At 36.3% G+C, this 22,613-nt stretch overlaps 1 protein-coding gene across 2 annotated transcripts in view; it reads right to left on the bottom strand.

Moving 5' to 3' along the window:
• CUL3 (cullin 3) overlaps positions 1-20,846 on the bottom strand; it is a 104,968-nt gene extending 84,122 nt beyond the window's left edge. For both annotated transcript variants that reach the window (XM_051983447.1, XM_051983448.1), the window contains exon 1: positions 20,735-20,846. In XM_051983447.1, the coding sequence (XP_051839407.1) occupies positions 20,735-20,800 (66 nt within the window). In that variant the 5' untranslated portion in view covers positions 20,801-20,846. The remainder of the gene's footprint in view (positions 1-20,734) is intronic.
• Positions 20,847-22,613: the final 1,767 nt, after the last annotated feature.

The following is a 22,613-nucleotide window of genomic DNA, read 5'->3' as shown; positions in this document are numbered from 1 at the left end:
TCCACCCCCTCCCCTAGATGGCAAGCAGTCCTATATATGTTGGATATGTTGCAGTATATCCTAGATACAATATATGTTTGCAGAACCGAACAGTTCTCTTGTTGCACAGGGAGAATTGGATTCAGAAGCTATAAATAACCCGGGAAGAAAAACAAAAATGCAAATAGTTCACATTCGTTTCCCAGTGTTCTTTCTTTGGGTGTAGCTGCTTCTGTCCGTCATTTATCAATTGAAACTTAGTTAGGTCTCTTTGTCAAAGAAATCCACTTCCATCAAAATATGTCTTCATACAATATCGTTGTCGAAGTGTATAATGATCTCCTGGTCTGCTCATTTCACTTAGCATCAGTTCATGTAAGTCTCACCAGTCCTCTCTGTATTCATCCTGCTGGTCATTTCTTACAGAACAATAATATTCCATAACATTCATATACCACAGTTTACCCAGCCATTTTCCAATTGATGGGCATCCATTCATTTTCCAGTTTCTAGCTACTACAAACAGGGCTTGCAATACTTTTTTAACAGATAATTCTTGATTCTATAAATGCCAATTTTAGAAAATTATAATGAATATTTTGAAATTAAACAATCCTATATGTAATCAGAAAAAACTAGATTATATGTATTTTTATTGTCCAAAAATGTAATAACAATTAAATGGAAGTGACAACATATATGACTATATCATTAGATTTTTTTACAGTTATTTTAGAGGTCACTTTATCAGAAATGATCAAACTCTGAAAAATTAGCATTCTAAATTCTATCTAGAATTTCAGACTAAGTTTCTAAGAACAATAAAAATGTACATTTTTATTGTGTTTTACATTTTACAAAACTCCTTTCCATACAACAACCATAAGAAATGGAAAGAACAATTTTGGAGAGAAATTGAGACTAAGAAATTAAGTAACACAACTAAAGTAACAAAACTATGTATCAAAGATGAGATTCAAACCCAGCTCTTCCTTAAATCAGGCCACTGCTGTTTTCACTGACTTAGGCTGTTTTTCTCTTCCTCCTGTCAATACTTTCTATTTCTTTCCCTTCCCATAGATTTGGTTTCCCAATCCTCAGTTTCTTTGCCTTAGATGTAAAAATGCATGCTTTATCTTAAAAAAAGAAATCAAAAAATCCAGCTTCAATGATGCTGGAAAAAAAGTTTTTTATCTTAATAAATAAAGCACACTTTACTGATGATTCTTAGGAGCTCAAACCATATCCTCCCTAGGGACAAAGTGTAACAATTAAGATACAAAAGAAACAAAACAAAACAAAACAAGTACATAAGTACTATCAGCCAGTGATACCCTCATTTTCCACTTGTAGCCTACCACTTCTGACAAGAAAAAAAAAGGGGGGGGGGGCGCTTTGCATCATCATTTGAAGACTAGTCACTGAATTATAAAGAACTTGCATTTTAAAGTTCTTTACATAACGGTGGTCATTTATAAACTGCTGTTTCTGTTTATTTCATTCTTTCCGCAGTTCAAACAAATTTCAAATTTCTTTGTATTCTTCACGTTCATTATTTTCTATCATGTCATAATGTTCCCTTAAAATCACAGTGTATCCAAGCCATTTCTCCAAATAACAGGCATTCATTTTCTTTCTAGTTTTATTACTATGAAGTGTTGTTATAAATATTGTATATGCAGGATTTTTCCCATCTCTGACTTCCTTAGGGTATACATCGTGTACTGATATTAATAAATTAAAGAGTATGAACAATTTAGTTAGTATTCTAATCCTAACTCCAAATTGTTTTTAAAAATAGCTGGTAAAATATTGGTAAAAATATCAATAGTGTTTTAAAATAGCTATCCCTCAGCCCTTCTATCTTTTATCATTTTGGTTTTAATCTTTTGAGTTTTAATTTGCATAATTGTTTGAGTGATTTAGAACATTTCACTAAATGATGGGGTAATCCAGTGAATATTGCTTGCTGATATTCTTTGACTATTTTATCTTTTGAGGACTAGCCTCTAACTCTTCCAGAACTCACAATCCATTAATTCTATTCCTCAAACTCCTTTCAATCTATTTTGTCCTTTTTATAAACCTCATTTTCCCCTGGGGGGAAAGGGGGAATCACATTGATTACAATCCATGGTGGTCACTCTTGTCTACTGTCCTGTAGTCACAGGTAACATTAATAACCTTTATTCTGAATTTCATCTTCCAAACCTTTCTTGCCCCACCATACCTCAATAACTTTTTTCTTCTTTATTCTATTAAACTTTATTTAACATTCTATTTATATTACCATCACCTACAGATCTCTAGGTCACCCCTCTAATTTCCTTAATAACTATTATCTATTTCAGGGATCCTCCAAGTTTTTAAATAGGGGGCCAGTTCACTGTCCCTCAGACTGTCGGAGATCGGACTATAGTAAAAACAAAAACTTTGTTTTGTGGAACTTTAAATAAAGAAACTTCATAACCCTGGGTGAGGGGGATAAACGTCCTCAGCTGCTGCATCTGGCCTGAGGCCGTAATTTGAGGACCCCTGATCTATTTCATCATTTTTCTCTTGAATCCATCCCTTTGCTAGCCTTCTCAGGCAATTCAATATTCACTGATATCTCTATTCCTTCTAACAAATGGCAACCCAATTACTCAACTATAGCAATTTTCATTTCTCTACCTTACTTCAACAATACCTATTAAGTAACTATCTCATGAAACTACATACCATTTCTAAAAACTTAAAACTTAGAAATTCTTTCTTTCACATCACTTAGATGCGTTTCTACTCAATAACCTACTGTTGTAATTCAAACTGTTTTCCCTAAGGTATATTTATGGTTTATATTCCTAGCTTCTGTGCTAAAGTTCTAATGCAACTGCTTTCTCAAAGGTTACTTTTTTAACACTAAGATCAAACACAAACATCTTTGTTATTCATTAAAGCTCTTCACAACTTAGGTCCAACCTACCTTTCCAGAATTGTTCCATGTTATTCCACTTCACATTCTTTATTACAATCCAACTAGCTCTTTTGGAGAACTCACGCAAAACAAACCATCCATCTCCCATCTCTACATTTTTGTCAAGCATGCCAGGAAATCACCCTCTCCCCTCTCCCCTCTGCCACACTGAATCCTTAGTTTCATTCAAAGCTTAGCAAAAATATTATCTCATGGTGATACCGGTTCCTGCTCCGACTGCTGGCACCAATACCTCTAAATTACCCTGAATTGATTTTGTATGTGATTATTATAAATACACTTTTATGTTTACATGCTGGCTCCTTGAGTCAGGAATTGACATCTCATGCATTCTCACCCTTCCTGCCAATATTCCATTAGTTGCTGATTCCTGATGATTCTACTTTTGTAACATCTTTCTTTTGTCCCTTTTCTCTCCTCTGATATTGCTACCACTATGGCACAAGACTTCATCATCTCATGCCTGGATATTCTAAAGCCCAACCCTAAATCTCTTCTCACTCCAAATGAAGTCTGAAGAAGGGAGAGCACACTGAGGTTGTCACTTCCCTATTCCTGTCAGCTGTACAGCTTTTCTCTTCCTAACTTGAGATCCCATTAGTTGCTTTTGGATACCACATTAAAATGATGACTCATGTTGAGCTGACAGTCCACTTAAACCTCTAGATCTTTTTCATAATAAATGCTGTCTACACAATTCACTTCCAACTTATATATGCGAATTTTGTTTTTAAAATTTATTTATATCTATTGAATTTAAATTGTACTCCTTTCATCTCAAACCACTGGTCTGACAAAGATCATTTTAGAGCATGTTGTTCACTGTTAGCTATCCAATTCAATTTTTTTTGTTATTATCAAATTAAATGAATATGATGCCTAATCCTTTACCTAGATAAATGATAAAAATATCCAACAGCATAAGGCTGTTTAAACTACAATTCCTTTTGCCCCATCCACTGAAGACCTCTTGATCCACCAACATCGAACTATTAACAATTGTTCTGAACGAACCCAACTGTCTAACAGTTCTGATTTTGTTTTGGGTTTTTGAGGCCCTTCATAATCTGCCCCCTTCCTACCTTTCCAAGGTTTTTCCATTTTATTCTCCTCCATGTATTCTGCAAACCAGCAGACTCTTGCTGCTCCTTGCACAAGATACTGCATCTTCAGACTCCAACCATTAATTTTCACTGGCTGCTCCTTGACTAGAATTCTCTTTTTCCTCTCTCTTCTCTTACTGGCTTCCCTGACTTTCTTCAAATTTTAGCCAAAGTCCATCTGCTTTCCACTTCTCAATCTTACCTCTTTTCCTCTGAGATAAGACCCCAAATAATTCTGTACATATTATATTTGTACAGATATTAAAATATTATTATTCTCATATCATACATAAGCCCTGTAATGTCGGGGGCTTTCTTTTGCTTCTTTTTATAACTCTAGTAGAACTTCCAGGATCTTTGCACACAGGTGCTCAAAAAATTTTCTTGTAATGTATTTTAATAGAGGGGAGGAAGCATAATATTATATAGCTATAACAATATAGAAAAGACTACAAGGCTCTTTTCAGTACAAAAACCAGTCTGGGTCAGATTCTTGCAGAATTAAGGAAGACAGAGATAAGAAGTAATACATAATCTACTAGTATCCATGCAAATAAACTAGGAGGTAAGAAATATCAGTGTAATGATTGTTCACCTGTAAAAGGATATAGTCAAAGAGCTGCTTTATTTTATACCACATAAGACTCCACATCAACATTTTCTTGTGTATTTAAAAGGAGTCTTTCATCTTGCACAATATAAGCTTGGAAAGTTATTGTTTTTAAAATTTTAAATTCACTTAAGAAGATAGTTAAAGGAGATACCATGTGGTCAAAATTAACAAAATTTTTAGAGAACATTCCCTTTTTTGTTTTATAAATTCATATTTGTATATAGTGGATTTCATGGAGGTGGTACACTTTAAAAACTAAACCAGACAAAATGAGAAAGCCCTACTTGCTTAACTTATTGGGTTTTTATAATACTTATGTATATTCTTAGCATTTTAACAGTAAAAACTATTGTTAACTAAAAATCTAGGCAATATCTCACAAAAATCTCCAAAGCTAAGAAAATCAAATAGAAAAAAAAAAAAAAGGCCATTAAGCCATATATAACCAGCCTTTATCCTTGCACACTGACTTAGCTTTTAAATGTATTGTTATCTATGCTTTATAGTATTTTATTTTGTTAAATACTTCCTAGCCTAAATTGGTTCAAACTGCACTAGGGTATTTTGCTGAATGTGCTGGCTCTATGTTTGACACTTGTAACTTAAAACTACTCTAATAATACAGTTTTCTAAATTATCCATCACATTCATGCAATCTTTTTCTTCAACAAATAATCCTAGCTTTAAATTCCAGGGATTAATCATAATTAAATAAAATTATATTTAAAGATTATTTGTGTAATCAGCACCATATTTTTTCTTTCTTCCTCAATGATTAAAAAATCTACAAAATCAATTTCATGACAGGCACAATTTTTAGGGATTCTTCTCATTTGATTAAGGGTTTCCATTAAACAACATTTGAAACCAAAGTGAACTGAAGCTTCATATTCAAATTCTTTTGGATAGCTACTTTTGCCAGGTTAAAGCAACTTATATTTAACACTACAGCAATGTTGGCAGAATAATCAATGTTTTATAATGGTCTCAATCACCTAGTTTCAGAACACAATAATGAAAGGCTGATGAAAAGTTAAGGGATTAAACTAAATCAGTCAACTCCTAGTCTCATCAACTACAGACATGCTTATAAATATTTAACTCAGAAAAACTTCACAGAACTGATGATGCCTAAATATAAATATTCTCAAAAAGTGAAAACTATTATTAGATTGCACAGTGATTAAGTGTTCTGATTGTAATGTAATTTGAACAAAAATGGTTAAATTAATTCACTTTACATCATTGTTTAGTTTATGGTCTTTTTTCCCCCTCAAACAACTTTAAGAGCAAGTTATTTCCAGCCCTCCTCCTTTAAAAAAAAAAAAAAAAATGTGGGAACAAATAACATTAAATGGTCAGCCAATGATCCCATAACTAATATCTGTAAAGTGCTTAGCACAAAGTCACTCACATAGTAGGTGCTTAATAAATGTTTTTTCTTCCCTCCCAGACTAATTAATCAAAGAACTTAGACATCACACCCATTCCTATGCTGCCCAGACGAACTAAGGAACATCATTCTGGCAGATAATTATATAAATTAAATTCATATAATACCTTTATTCAAAAAGTTAATGAAAAAAATTCAAGTAAATCAATTGTGCAAAAATAAACTACAATACTGATCTTTAAAATGCCAACATTTTAAACGCACATAGTTAAATTCACTAAGAACGTTTTTTGAATCTAAGGCAAGTCAATCATTTCAATCTCCAGAAAGTACATCCCTTTCTCAGTGCCCATACTTTGTAACCAAAATTCAAAATCAATTATTATGGAACACTGCTTGCACAATATACTCTAGATTTCCCTTCAGGAATCTCTTTTTTTCTTTTTAATATTACTTGAAATAATCACAAAATGCATAGCCAAAATTGAGAAAAATCTGATTTTACATACTATAAATGTACAGTACTTACACATTCTGACGGTACTGCTCAAAGATTCAGTGAACTACACTGAAATGTAAATGAAAAGAATTTTATTCTTCATATCCACAGCACACAAAGGACAAGAAAGTCCTTTAGTCCCTTATGAATAATTTGCTACAAGAAAAAATTTAGAAGGTGGTGGGTGGGGGAAAAGGGTGAGAATTTGAGATTCCAGGCAATTCAAAATGACAAAGCCAAAAAAAAAAAAGAGCCACAGCAAATGAAAAAAGAAAAATGAGTGATGCTTTAATCTAAGTCTCAAATTAAAATCTAAAAGCTCAAATTAGTTGCTTTGGTAAAGAAGTTCAAAGAATGACAATATTTTGACCAGTGAAAAAATTACAAATAACTTCTCAAGATTCTGCTTCTCATTAGACAAACTCCTTAACAATAGGGACACACACACACACACACACACACACACACAGTAGGCATTCAAGTATCACAATGAGACTTCTGGACCAAGTCAGATTAACATGCCACTAATCTTCACCCCTTTTCTTTGCTTTAATCCAGTAAATATAGTTACATCCAACTGAAACATTGCTCCATACCTTAAAAGGTTTCAAAGTTTAGGGGGAAAAAAACAACTCACATAGCTTCCATATTTCACTCCAAAAGACAGATAATAAATACCTTACTAAAGCCTATCTATTGACTTATAATTCTATGCAGAACTAAGTCTATGGATTTACCAATTCTGATAATCTCATTTCATCTAGCAATCTTTCACTTATTTGAAATGCAGGTGGAAGGATAAGAGGAGAAAGGTCTAAAGGGAGTTTGCTACTAAAAGTGAAATCTGAAGTAGATAGAAAACAGTATCAATAAAGAGAAATTCAGTGAAAGGCTTTATAAGGTAAGCCTAACATGTGAATAGTTCCTGAGGATATCAAAGCACAACAAAAATAAATTTCAGGACGATCTATCTGTATCATTTATAAAATGTTAAATTAAGGGGCAGCTAGGTAGTGCAGTGGTTAGAGCACCAGCCCTGCCGTCAGGAGGACCTGAGTTCAAATCTGATCTCAAATACTAAACACTTACTAGCTATGTAACCCTAGGCAAGTCACTTAACTCTAATTGCCTCAGAGGAAAAAAAAAAAAACGTTAAATTAAGTATCTCATACAACATTCTCATATTTATGAATGGGATGAATTTGTGAGCATTAATATTGTTCACCAATTTGAAATATATTTTCCCAGAGAAACAATGCTATAAATGTTCCCATATTAGTAAAGAAGTATAGTAGGGCTAAAAAAAGAAAGAAAAAAAAAACTATACAATTGGACCTGAAATTTGGGGTGCAAGAGTGCATCATAAGCCCCTCCAAATATCCCACATCTCTAGGAACAGTACCTGACATTTAGTATTTTACCAAGATGACAGGGAATGGAGAGAAAGATCCTCTATGGAAGGTAAAGATGAATGAAAGGGAAGATGGGTTTAGGATTCCACTTTTGTCCATTCTTAAGATGGCACTGCCTATATGCCAGAAACTGTTTATATTATTTAGGCCTGAGAGTTTACATGCCTTAGAAAGACTTCCATCAAAAAAAAAAAAAAAAATTTAAACTAGACAAAAACAAGAATCCCCTCCTCAAAAGAAACCTAAAGACACAAAAGAGACAAAGTTTCCGTATTTGGAAAACTGACTTTTAAGCAAAACTATCAAACCAACATTCTGAAATACTAACTAGAGCCTGTCATTTGCATACATGCAACTGGAGATTAGTTTATTTTCTCAAGATGCTATTCCCTAACACTCTTGTAGTCATAATTGAAAAAAGCATCTCTCCCCCCCCCACCCCCCATGCCCATTTGGACTTTAGGGTGGGAAAACAATAGGAAAGCCAAATACAAGGAGTAATTCAGAAAGTTCCAAAAGTGATAGAGAAAATGGTTTACTTTACGGTCAATTACAGTAACTTCTCAAATTTAATGTTAAAGTAGAACTAATCAAGGATAATTAAGTCACCATCCCAGCCTCCATGGAGCTTTGGGTTGTGATATTAAAAGATCATTTAGCAGATGAAACAGGACTCCCTTAAATTATAATGAAAAATCTAACATGAAAAACAAACTCCCAACTGTGACAAATGGCAAAATAACACCTCATTATTACATCCACAAAATAAGGGTGAAGGCTTCAGCCTTTGTGAAATACTATAAATTTTTAAATATCTACTTCTTTCTCTCTTAAAAGAATCTTTTTTTTCTGGAAGAATTGATGGGGTGGGTTTGAGATTGAAAATAACACCACACAAAAAAGATTCTAAGGTACTGTCACATAATATAAATACTTATGGTATCATGTTATGTAAACCTAAATTCTATTTCAAATTAAAAGTGCTGTCAGATCATTCATGTCCTTCACATTTTGATGTAATGATCATAAATTCCATGTGAGTTTACAGTTTTATTTTATAGAATGTAAAAAGTTGAAAAGAGAAGTTAAGATTACAATTAAACAATTGCTACACTAGAATTCATAAGCTTTCATTTATCTGTAACTTGTATAAGCTAACTTTAAAAATAAATAAAACCATACAATTTTAGAGCAAGAAGATATTTTGTCAATCTTCTTATTCTACCAATGAGAAAAAGAAGATCCAGAGACTTGTAATCAGCCCAAATTGACAGCAACAGTGAAGAATGCAAGAACCCAAATATGATGATCCAGTATTCTTTCTACTGTATCGTACCATTTCAAACAAAACCACCTATGATTATTTTTCTAATTACTTAGAAATCAGCTGTTTTTTTTTTTAAATAAATGTCTTCATTCTGTAACATTAGCAACGAATGGCTCTGTCTTAGGTTTCAACTTCTTGATATGGATTAACTCAGTCAAGAGACCTGAATTTCAGTCCCAACTATGTGAAGGCCAAGTGACTCAACTTCGCTTGTACTAAGTTTTCTCATCCATAAAAATAAGGAGGTTGAACTGAATAGCTATAAAGTCTCTTCCCAATTTAAAATTCTCTATTCAAAAAATACTTTAAAAAACAATATAAGTTAATATATGGCCACAAATAACATTCACTAAATAAAATATCTTATCTTTCATGTTCCTTATTTAACACGCTATGTTCTTGGGAAACTGAATTGCATCATATTACCAAAGGTAAAATAAGATTTTAACCTACAGTATATGATTTTTACGAAAAAAATCAAAGATGTAACATCCCCCAAATAATTGACATATCCAAGCCACTTTTTTTCATAAGATTACAGATGTAAAGCTAAAGAAACCCCTTCATTTTGAAGATGAAGAAACTGAAACCCAGAGATATAGACACTTTGGAAGTTGATCCTGTCAGTGTTACAAATTAAAGGAGGGAATTGTTGCAAGTTGTTTGATTCTATCTGCTCAATAATTATTCAATTCTCATTGAATCCTATTAGTTCAATCAACAAGCATTTATTAAGCACTTGTGGCAGGTTTGTATATGAGCACAAAAAGATAATTAATGAAACAGTCTATGTTCAGCTCACAAAGCACTTAAATCTGACACATGTATATATTTCCATGAACAAGGGAGCATCATTCATTCATGTTAAAATTTATTTACAATACAACATGAACCTCTTGATTTACTTTCAGTATAAATGTGTGGTATAAGCAAATCAAAATTTTTCCATCAAAAAAAGATGTAAAAGAAATAGCATAACATTTCCACAGCAAGGTTTCTTAAACTTTTTCCACTCCTGATTCCTTTTCACGCAAGAAATTTTTACATGACCTTGGGTATATAGGTAGTATATAAAATAGGCAGACATGATAATAAATCACTATTTTACAACCCCACATTAAGGTATGAGATCCTATAGGGGAGTCACCTAATTCACAGTTTAAGAAGCTTTAAGACACCTTGGGTTCTATAGGATATTCTGTTACGTAACTCTAATATACAGTGCCAACAAGAATATAAAATGTGGAAAATTATAAATAAGATATTTTCAGTTCTTCATGTTTTTAACATTCCAAACGTATAAGATTTATAGTAAAGTATATTTCTGAGACATAATCACAAAAAAAAATTAAAAATACAACCTTTGCAATCTACATAATTCTATTCAAATTCAAGCCCTCCTCTTCTGCTCCAACAGCTAGCTCACTAGCTCACGCAGACCCCCATCATCTCTGTGGAGGATTGCAAAGGACATCAAGTCTCTCCTCAATTGCAATCCATTTTCCACACTGCTGCCAAAATTATGTTCATTAAATGCAGACCCGACTATAAAACTCCTCTGCTCAATAAACTCCAGGGTCTCCTATTAGTTTTTAAAAGTCCTTTACAACTTGACATCAATACATCTTTCCAAAGCCATCTACAATCCTGCCAAACTGGTCTTTTCTCTGGTTCCTCAAATTTGTTCTCATCTCCCTTCTCTGTACTTGTACCTTTGTAACTGCCCTCCTTCACCTATGCCTGGAATGTACCATCTCTTCAGGTCCACTTTACAGAATTCTTTTCTTCCTTAAAAAGCAGTTCAAGTACAATGTTAGACATCATTCTTCCCAATCCCACCATGTTGATCCCTTCTCCTTCAATACTATTGGATTTATTTCCTTTGTATTTATTCTATATATACTATAATTTTGTCTCCCCCATCAGAATGCAAGTTTCTTAAAATTATTATTTCACCCTGTATTTTTATTTCTGGTGGTTTGCACAGTACCTAGAACTCAGTAAATACTTGATAAGTAGTTATTAGCAAGAATTATTCATTATATAAAATATTTTTCTCCTTGCAATAAAAAACACATCCCTGAATTGTCTTTGGAACAGGTACTACGACTAAGTTCAAATTCCCCTGCAGATATACAGTGGCTATGTGACTCTAAACAAGTTATCCACTCTCTAAATGCCCCCAGAAAACTCTCTAGATTGCAAATTTGCATTGGTTGAAATTTTCTTGAGAGCTTCTATACCAATGAAATCACAGATCTGCTCTTAAAAAAAAAATCTCTAAAGTTAGACCAAAAAGTTATGAATATTAGGTTTGGAAACAGATATAAAATAAAATCACTTACAGTTAATGAACAAGCAACTAATTATAACTATTTTTAAATGCAATTTTATGCTTTCAAGCACAAACAGTAGCTGGAAATTGGCAAAGTGTTGCCTAGTCTAGAATATATCAGGTTGAATAGGTAAAAATGCATTATTCTAAACACTGCTAGTTTATACTATGCTCAAGTAATTTATTTTAAATGGGTTTCTTGAAACCTTTCCCATTTTAAAAGTGCAAAAGGAAACTTTTGACAACTTGCAAGATTTCTATAAATTGGAAAGAGCCCTAGATTTGAAGACATTAAATTAAGTCCAGGGTTGGAAACTGACAAGCTGTGGCACCATCCCACAACTTGTATCACATTTGCTGAATCTTAGTTTTTTCATATGATAAAAATGGAGATAATAAACGCACGAATTAAGTTGCTGTGGGGAGATTTTGTAACCCTTAAAACATACAAATAAAAACATCAATAAAGTAAATTGGTTTTGGTTAGAAGGGAAAATGGCTAATTGGAAAAAAATATCTTTGCAGCAAGACCAAATACAAAAATTTCAAATCAGTAATAATTAAAGAAAAGTAAATTAAAGTAATTCTGAGGTAGAACCTCACAAATAATCAGATTAGCAAAGTGTACAAAAAAGAAAAAAATGATAAATGTTGAAGTGACTGTGGAAAACAGGCACAATTAGTCCAGCAATTCTAAAAAACAACTTGGAACCATGTCCAGTTACTAAGCTGTTTATATATTCCTTTGACCATTAGTAAGTTCATACCATAAAGAAATCAAAGAGGAAAAGGACCCTAGTATACAAAAATAATTACAACAGCTCTTTTTTTGTGATACAAAGAACTAGAAACAAATGGGGTGTAGGATAGACACATTAATACATTGTTGATAGAATTCTGAAGTGGTATATTCATTTTGAAAAGCAATTTGGATTTAAGCAAAGAAAGTGACAAAAATATCTATAACTTTAAGAACCACAGATTTTACTACATTACTGGTCTTATACTCCAAGGAAGATACTGGTTAGGACAAAATCCCTTTATGTACACCAAAATAGCTATAGAAAGAAAAGAAGTGCTCATTAATTGGGGGGATGGCTAAACAAATTTTGGTGAAGCAATGTAATGAAATACCACAGTGCTATACAAAATTGATGAAAAGAAACAGTTTTAAGAAAAACCTGAGAAGACTTACATGAATTGATGCAGACTAAAGTGAGCATAACCAGGAGAATCATTTATACAATAGAACTGGATGTGTGGAGAAAACTGAAAAACTTAAAAAACTCTGATCAACATAATGAAAAAACCATGATTTCAGGGTATAAATACTTAAAAATGAACCTTCTGACAAAGAGATGCCTAACTAAATACCAGAATAAAACATTGTTAGACATGGCCAATCTAGAGAATCTGTTTTGCCTAAATATATGTATTTATAATAAAGGGTCACTTTCTGTTGGGGAGGGAGGATGAGCGAAAAATAAATGCTTATTGTAATTGGAAAGAAAACTAAATAACAAACCTTAAAGTGCTATATAGTGTTTATCTTATGAAATAACAAATACCTTCCACCACAATCCCCGAGGGAAGGATTTTTAATTCATTAAGAAAAAGAGTAGGTCACAGAAGATACAATGGACAATTCTGATTACATAAAATTGAAAAGCTTTTGCAAAAGACCAGTGTGGTTAGATTCAGGAAGGAAACAGTTACTGAAGGAAAACAATTTTTGTAGCTTATTTTTTCTATTAACAGTTTGATATTAAAAATAAGTAATACAGAAAACCGATATGAATACATAAAAAATAAAAGCAATTTCCCAAAAGGCAAATATTACAAAGATATGAAGGCAATTCTCAAAATAAATGGAAGCTACCAACAACCTTGGGGAGAAGGGAGAACTGGTAAAAATAAGGACAAAATAAAAATAATTCTAAAATTCTATCTCATACTCATTACATTGGCAAAGATTATTATGAAAAAAAGACAGGCATATATCTCCCAAAATTCAAAGTCAAAGGGAAAGGGCCCATATACACACAAATATTTCTAATTTTTTTTTTCCTGTGGCAAAGAATTGGAAATAAAGTGGCTACTTCTTAACTGAGGGATAGTTGACCAAATTGGAATGTAATGGATTATTACTACATTGCACCATAAGAAATGACAAATGAGTTCATAGAAATCTGGGAAGACAGCTATGAACAGATGCAAAGAGAAATAAGAATATTAATAAAACAACCACAATATTGTAAAAAAAAAAAACAACTTGGAAAGACTATGGATGTGATTTTGTAAGTCTGATGTGAAGCACGCCAACCCTTTTCTTGGTCAGAAAGATGATGGACTAGAGGCGTAGCTTGATCTATACATTTTTAAACAAAACCACTGTGATTTATTTTGAATTATATTTGCTGAAAGGTGAGATAGATGTTAAAAGAATGCAGAAGAAGAAAAAAGGCGCAGAAGAGGCCACAAACAGTAATTCTGTTATTACAGTGTGTGTGTGTTTGTTGTGTGTGTGTGTATACGTGTGCATTAAAAAACAAATTGCACTTAAGCACAGCTTAAGTCTTTATATACGATTTTTTGGGGCTTTTCTTTGTATAGAAAAATGTCCATGTTTGTTCATCTTAAGTTTGTCATAAATGGGGCAGGGTACACCTTCTAATGTTCCCTACTTGCTCTAAAATTATGACTAACATAAAATTCTCAGATAGAAAATAATTTAACAGTTAAAATCCTTTCCCATAAGTCCAGGATAACTGCCCCTTTATGATAACAGGCTTTAAATCTTTATCAATCATAAGATTAAAATCCATTTCATCTTATTAGAAGTTCACATAATTATTAGTTCAAATGCTTCCTAACATTCACTAGCTTACTACCTCTCTATTGATTTACCTATGTAATCAGAATCATAAGAGTTTTAGAAACTAATTACTTTGGTGACTATATTATATGCTATCTTAATCCTGTGTTTCCTATCTCCTAAATAGGTTCAAGAATTTAAAAAAAAAAAAGAAAAAGGGAGGGGGAAGGAGGGAGGAAAGATCAGATCATCTCTCACAAAATAATTATAACCTAGAGAAGATTATGAAATGATCAATTAGTAAATAAACAGTATTACATATAAGATGTGACTGGAAATTAGCATGGCTCAATTTTTGAAACAAACATTGGTGAACTTTTAGATCCAAATAAATATTATTTCTAAAGTAGTCTGCACACAATATTATGCACTTATTCAAATGATGACTGAAAGGACACTTTTGGTACTTCTCTCTGGAAACAGTTTTTAACACCTACAGCATTCTTTTAAAGATGTGAAAAGATGCCAAATCTTCAATGAAACCAATTTCTTGATATGGCTTCTGTAAACTGGTACTGAAAGCATTTATTAAAATTTTTAAAAAATAGTTAGGAAATGACAGCATTGTATATAAGTACTATACTTACTACCCAAAGTTTTCATGAGATGATATTTTAATTTACTTCTGTTTCCCTGTACAATAAATGTATCTATTATTTAACAACACTATCAATATGGCATAGTAGAAAGAGAATTAGATTTGAAGGTGAGCAAACTTAAAGAGTTCATCACTGAAATTAGATATATGACTATACCTAAAAGTTACATAATGTCTCTGAGCCTCATGAGTTTCCTTACTTGTAAAATGGGAATAACATATTACTTTCATGGTTTTGTTATGAATAAAATTTTGAAAATGTTTAAATGGTGCACATGTGAATTATTATTACTACTTCTTGCACATTTACCTTTTATTCAATTTATTACAGGCACTTTATGCTCATTAAAAGTTGTATTTGGCAGTCTTTAAAAAAAAAGTTTGGATGATCATTATTCATAAACTTTGAAGAGAGGATTTGTGGTCAGTTACAAGTTGTATTAGGATGGCTTCTGAGACCTTTTCTAGCACTCAGATTCTATAATTCACGATGAGATGAAAGGGGTGTGAAAAATTCAGCAAAATTTTGCTATTTTCAAATTCAGGGACTTGAATGCTATCATAAGCAAACAGTTCAAATGGCAGATTTTTGAGGAATAAAACAGTTGTTACTTTCAATTATTTTAATGTAGGAAAAATAGTGGATTCCAAACTAAAGAAGCTTTTATGTATTTTACTTCAGAGCCCGAAGACTACAGTACAATGTATTACCAAAATAACCAATTTTTCATAAACCACTACAGATCTACTTAACTCAATTACTGATATCAATGATCAATTATGCAAGCTCCCAGCAACTGAAGAAAAAGATGTTATTTTTTTTAGAGCAAATGTTCATTTTTTATGGATAGTTATTCTATGTCACCTTTCTTTCTCAACAACTAAAGCCAAATGGTACTAATAACATCTAATACAGATATCTATATCAAAAGATGACTAGAGTAAGTAAAACTCCAAAGTTTAATTTTTTACAAGCATATAACTATTAATTCTACTCAATTCCCACTTGTTAACATTCCATATTGACTTGCTTTCGTAGTTTCTCCTTTTTCCATATCGCTATTTCTACAGTTGTTACTTTTAAAGAAGAAATTTTACTGTAAGAACAGCAGAACTGTCTGTCTGAGGCCACACACAAAAGCTGAAAAGTCGCTTGTGAGGCCTGTCCCCCACTCATCACTCTTGAAGCTTAATCCTTTTACTATCTCTAAGCCTTTCAGAGTTTAAGCTGAAAAATTATTTTTCTCATACTCAGAGCTGCAGCACTGTATTACCTAATTAAGCCTAAAGAGATGAACTTAAATCAGACATAAGAATCAAATAACTTTCTCGATTTGGACTTACATAATCTTGGAAATGACTACTAATTAAAACGATATGCAAGTAACCCTAAAATACTAATACTCTCTTTTGCTGGCCTCCAAGCACAACCTAGACAATTTGAAAACAAGAAATATTCTTCTATCTGTCCTCCATTGTTACACATCTTAATCAAGGATCATGTAAACCGCCTAGGTAGTATCATCCCAGAATCTATTCCCTAAAGAAAGGCTGGTAGACACTAAATAATGAGCAGTTCTACCAGATAAATTGTCTAAAGGACAGACCCTCCATCAGGGAAAAACTTAACAAGGAAACTCTAAAGGGTTCAGTAAAGGGCACAATTTGAAAAGGAAGTGCTATATACACTTTTTAGCAGCATTCAAGTTTCCTAAACTTCTATTGTTACATGCCTATACAAAGCTGCTATCTACACAAGCTTTCCTGACATGTACTATAAAGTGCAAAAGAAAAATAGTTTACAAAACTTGAACAAGAAAATGTAAAGAACTATTTTATTCAAACCAGAGTTCAAAAAGTAAAAACCCTTAATTTCTGTAAATAATAAACAAATATAGAAACCTCATTTTTTTTCATCATAGGGAAAATCGGTTTTTGGCAATCTAATATAATGAATGTTGCTTAAAAACTCTAGTATCAAGGCAACAGTAATTTTTAGAATCATGGTCTGAATGCTGAGAAGTCATTTATAATACTTTTAACATGTCAAGGACCTGTGATTTCATCTGGATAGGTATTCCCTCCACCAAAACAGATCATAATTCATCTAATTTTGTACATACAACTACAAAATCTACTATACCCCAGAGATAAATCATCCTGCGCTAACCTGAGATGAGCCTGTCTGAACTTAGCTAGGTCAATCTTCGGAAAATAGACCTATCAGTCTTTAGGCTCAATTTAAAAAGAATATGCCATAATTTGAGTTCTGCTGGCATAACGTTCAAAAATTCTAGGTCACCACCATGACATAATGAAGTATCTGAAGGATTTGGTGTAGAGCATATTTATACATGCTCAAAAATAGAAGAGCCTCCTTTTACTACTAGCACTAAGAAAAAATGTTCAGAATCATTTTGAAAATGCTAGCATGGATAGATAAACAGCCTGAAGTCAGAAGGAACCCAGTTCAAATTCGATCTCAGACACTTCACACTTACTAGTAGTGTAACCCTGGACAAATCATTTAACTCCAATAACCTTGCCAAAACAAATAAACAAAAATGCTAGCATAAATTAGCAAGTAGCTAATTATCAAACAAGTCATAGTGAAAAAACTAAAAACTATGAAAAAAACAGTAATTTTTTTCCATCTGAATTTTCCAGTAGGGAAGTTAATAACTTGAGGTGAAATTTTGAAACCTTAAAAATCTAATTTCTATTAATTTAAAATGACTGCAGTCAAACTTAAAGTGACAGATTTAATAAGACAATACATATTTTCTCAATAGGAAATTCTACTCATTTACTACTTGTGACTAGTGACTCCAACTTTAATCTGTTCAAATAATAAAAGCAACTAACCAGGAAGAAAAGAAAAACAAGGTCTGTCAAATTTTTTATAACTGAAGATGAGTAAGCCACCAATGAAATACATCACCATAGAGGTACTTATCTGTAATTAATGTGTTGCCACAGATGCCACACTAACAATGAACTTAAAACTAGATATTGATAAAGAAAAAAGAAGGAATTTTAACATTTTTTAAAATTATAAGTAATTGCATATAGGAATTGAATATTTCTGAAGTACAACTGGGATATACTTGAATAAACTCCAAGGGCTTCCAGCTACCTGAAGGACAAAATAGAAAATCCTTTTTAAAGCCCTTTACAACCTATCCCCATCTAATCTTTTATAGCCTTGTTTCACTTCACTCTCCTTAAAGTAGACCATAATGAAGCCAAGCCACTCTTCTTGCTGTTCCATAATACAAGGTACACCCCATTTTCCTCCTCCAAGCTTCTACACTAACTGATACCCCAAAATGGAGCATACTATCTCCTCCTCATCTGACTCTCAGAATCTTTAGCTTCCTTCAGGGCTCAGATTAACTTCTACTTGAAGGTTTTCCTGACCCCCAAGCTACATTTAATGCCTTCCCTCTACTTCTTGAAGGAAAGGATTTGTTTCATTTTTGTCTTTGTATCCCTAGCATGTAGCAAACAGGAGATGCTAGATAGAATACCTTGACTAGCACCAGACTATGATGCTTCTCTAACTTTTGTTTCAAACAAGACAAAAATCTTGCTAATTCCTGAAGTTCACACTCTTCAGCTAATGCAAAAGCTGAAATTTACTGAAGGATGGTGAAGTAAAACCAACTGGTAGGTTAAAGATTTGAACATTGTCAAAAGTACAGAGAGGCAAAAGGGAAGCCCAACCCAAGTTTTACTCTAACCCAGAGCTGTTATCAATATGAATGCTGTTATATTTTATAATAAATCTGAGCACAAGTTAATATTCAAAATGTTGAAGATGAACTCACTATGACAAGGTAAGTGACTGGAAACCACAGTTTCCCACAAAATCTGACATTTCATAATAATTAAAAAGCAATTGATTTCCTAAGACTCAATCCCGAGGATTTGTTAAAAAAAAAAAAAAAAAAAAAAAAAAGGTAAAATTTTCATATGCATTTAAATGCAGTTCTGGACTCAATTAAGATTTCATCAATGGAAGTGTTAGTACTGTACCATTTTTCCCTTCCCAAGGAAAAGGTGCTAATGAATTTCATCAAAGACTGTTAAGTGAAGTAGTAGAAAGGGGAGAATAGACATTCAGAATAGAAAGATCTGGGTTCAAATCCCTTCTTGGCTACTTGGCTGGGTGTGAACTTGGACAAATTAACTTCCCCTCTCTCTAGGCTTCCTGGATTTCCTCCTCTGTAATTAAAAAGTTAGACTAAAAGTTCTCTCAGTTCCCTTTACAAAATCTACCAGTATAATCATGATCTCATTCCTCACTCTTAATTAATGAAGGCTCTCATACTCACTTAATGAATTGTCGGTGGGCAAAATTCCTTTTATTCATAATCAAATAGCTCTCCTTCATTAGGTAAGTCACAAACTCTGTGAACCTCAGTTTTCTCATCCGTAAAATAGGGATAATACTTGCCTTACCTACTTCACAAGACTAAAATACATTTATAAAATATTATAAATGCAATCTAATCCCCTAAACATTGCATACAGTCATTTCATTACCCCTCCCCCAAATTCTTAAGTACATATATTGCACTTTAAAAGTTTAGGATTAAGATGTCACAAGTTTGCCAGCACTTCTCCCACCAAATCCAAAAATTAAAAAATATATGTCTATGACAATTGTTAATTTCAAGTTATAGAGTAAGACTTTTTTCTTTTTGAGAACTCAAAAAAAAAAATTAACAACTCTCCCTTCTCAGCAGTTACTGTGCATATATATGCATACACCTTTGAAAAAGCAAAATTCTTAACTCCTACTCTGCGGGAGTTTTGTTTATAATTACCGTTTTATCACTACAGTTCTGAGCTCAGAAGAATCTCTGCCTGGCTAGACGCCTGTTAATACTCTCTTCGCTCAAGTATGTGCAGTCTGTTATTATTCTACGTTCGTCACTAAGCCTCCACCAAACGTGACCTCGAGAGTCTCCGGGACAGTCCGCACACCAGGTGATAGCCTCCCGGAGTCTGTCCGGGCCGCTCTGGGTCCCGGGGGCGCAGCGCGCACGGTGGGGGCGCAGGCAGGGGCACACCTGTCACAGCGCCCGACCGCCAAACTCGGCCCGTGGGACGCGGCTCGGGCGCCGGGCAGCCGCTCGGGCACTTTTCTCTCAGAGCAGAGCAAACCCCCTTTCAAAGTTCACACTCACACGCACGCACGCACTCACACGCACACACGCGCCCGGGCTTACAATGAGCAGCGCCGGGTGCCCCCGGGACGGAGGCCGGGGGCGGCGGGGGGAGAGGCCGGGCCCCTGGGCCTGCAGGCGGGGGGCGCGCAGGCCCCCGGGCGCCAGCTGGGCCGCCGCCGCCGCCCGGCCCGGCCCTGCGGAAGGGACGCAGGAGCAGCCCGCCCGCTCCGGGGCGCCCCCTCCTAGCTGCCCGCCCCCGCGGGGCGCCCCCCGAGCTTCCCCCGTTGCCGGGAAGGTTCCAGCCCCGCGGCCCTAGAGGCGGCGGTGGGGGGAGGGGGGAGCGGCCGGCCCTGCGGCCTGTTGGGGGGAGTTCAGCCCGGGGCCTCGAGTGCGTCTCTCGGCCGGGCCCCCGGCCCCTCGGCCCCGGGCGCGGAGGAGAGACTCACCGGAAAGGCCCGGATCCGCATCTTGGTGTCCTTCCGGCTGCCCGTCCCTTTGCTCAGGTTCGACATGGTTCTCCTCCTCCTCCCCTGCTCCTGCTCCTCCTCCTCCTCCTCCTCCTGCTGCTCCGGCGGTGGCGGCTTCAGGTCGCGCTCCGGGGCGCCCGTGTCACATCGAAGGCGGGCGGGCTGGACACACCGGCGGCTCCCGGGCTGGGAAGGGGGGAGGGGGACTTCGGGGGTGGGGGAGGTGGCCGGACCCCCGCGGCCCCGGCCCCGGCCCCGGCTCTGGCCCCGGCTCCGGCTTAGGCGGCTCTGGCGGCTCTAGCTCCGGCCCCGGCCCCGGCCCGGCCCCGGCGGCTGCGGCTGCGGCTGTGGCTCGGCCTTCCCTCGGGGGCTGCGCTGGCGCGGCGGCTCCGCGGGGCTCCCCCTCCCCCCGGGCCCGTCACTCGCGGCTGGGCTCCCTCTATCGCGCTCCTCCGCGATGGCGGCGGCGGCGGCGACGGACAAACATCTCACTGCGCAGGCCGAACCTCCTCCTCCTCCTCCTTCTCCTCCTCCGCCTCAGCGAGACAAGATCCGGCCCAGAGGGTGGAGGGGGGAGGGAGGGAGGGAGGAGAGCCAGAGAGTAAGAGAGATTGGGGGAAGGGGGGTAGGGGGTGGGACGGGAGGGGGAGGCGGCCGCAGCGTGGGGGGGAGGGGGGGAGAGGGAGCGCTGATCTCGCGAGAGCGGCCCGAGGCCGGAGCGGGGCCGCCGAGGCGGGCGGAGCGGGTGGGGATGAGCCAAGGGAGGAGGAAGGATGGGGGGGCGGGAGGTGTGGGGGGGGAAGTGGGAGGAGCCGGAGGGGAGGGGCGGGAAAGGGGAGGGGTTGAGGGCGGGGAGCTGAAAGCTACGTCTTCGAAACTGGAGAGTCCGAGACCAGGTTCGGGGCGGAGGTGACTCTTGATTGGTGGAGAGCGGAACGAGGTCCTGGTCACGTGGAAGTGGGAGTAGTGACCCTGGTTGTGGCGAGGCGTGAGATCCTCGGTGGGGCTTCTGTTGTGGAGGCTGTGGCCTGGGCTGGGAGGTAGCATCCCTGCATTAAAGGCTGTTTTTCTGGGGCATAATGGAACAGGATGGACCAGTGGGGTGGGAGACCGAAGGAGGAAAGAGTTTGGGTAGGAGGAGGTACTTGCCCTGCTGTCAGCTTGGAAGGGGCTGGGGGGAGGGTGGGAGGGGGCGACAGCCCGAGCGGGTTTTCCAGAATGAGATGGGAAGGTGAACCTTCTGTGGACTCACCTAGCCACCAAGCGGCCCCAGGCCCCGGGGTCCACGGAAGGCGGCTCAGGCCTGACGTTTTAAGCAGGACCCAAGGAGAAAAAAAAAATCAGTTGCTATGGCAATAAAGTCATGTCAATTCCCCAAATCAGGTGTAAACTGGTTAGACGTGATCAAGTTGTAGAAACATGAAGGCAAATACAATTTAAACAATTCAAAGTCTGTTCACAATTACTGATAATCCTTAAAATTAGACTTAAAATCATTTATCTTTTGTAACTCAAGGTTTGAGACTTTTGTCTGGGGTTTTGTTTTTGCGTTTTGGTCTTTTTGTCGGGGGGAGGAGCTTGTTTTGTTTTGTTTTGTTTTTGTTTTCGGTTGGTTTTTTTGGCGTCTCATTCAGTTGCCCCACAAGGTCTGAATCGTGGTTTTACTTTCCAATTATAATCGACTTTACTTCCTGATTTTGCTTACTTGACTAATTGCTCTAATGTTTGCTACAAGCTCTACTAGGGGACCCTCCCATTTAAACCCCTCTGAAATAACTATTTGCCCACACAGAATTTACCCCTATTTTCTGCAGCATGTTCTCGACTTTTGAGAACATTTGTCTATGATTCTTTTTTA

This window comes from Antechinus flavipes, chromosome 3 (genome assembly GCF_016432865.1).
Source record: "Antechinus flavipes isolate AdamAnt ecotype Samford, QLD, Australia chromosome 3, AdamAnt_v2, whole genome shotgun sequence".
NCBI lineage: Eukaryota > Metazoa > Chordata > Mammalia > Dasyuromorphia > Dasyuridae > Antechinus > Antechinus flavipes.
Note: the sequence above shows the minus strand (reverse complement) of the source record. Positions and strands in the feature narration are given on the sequence as shown.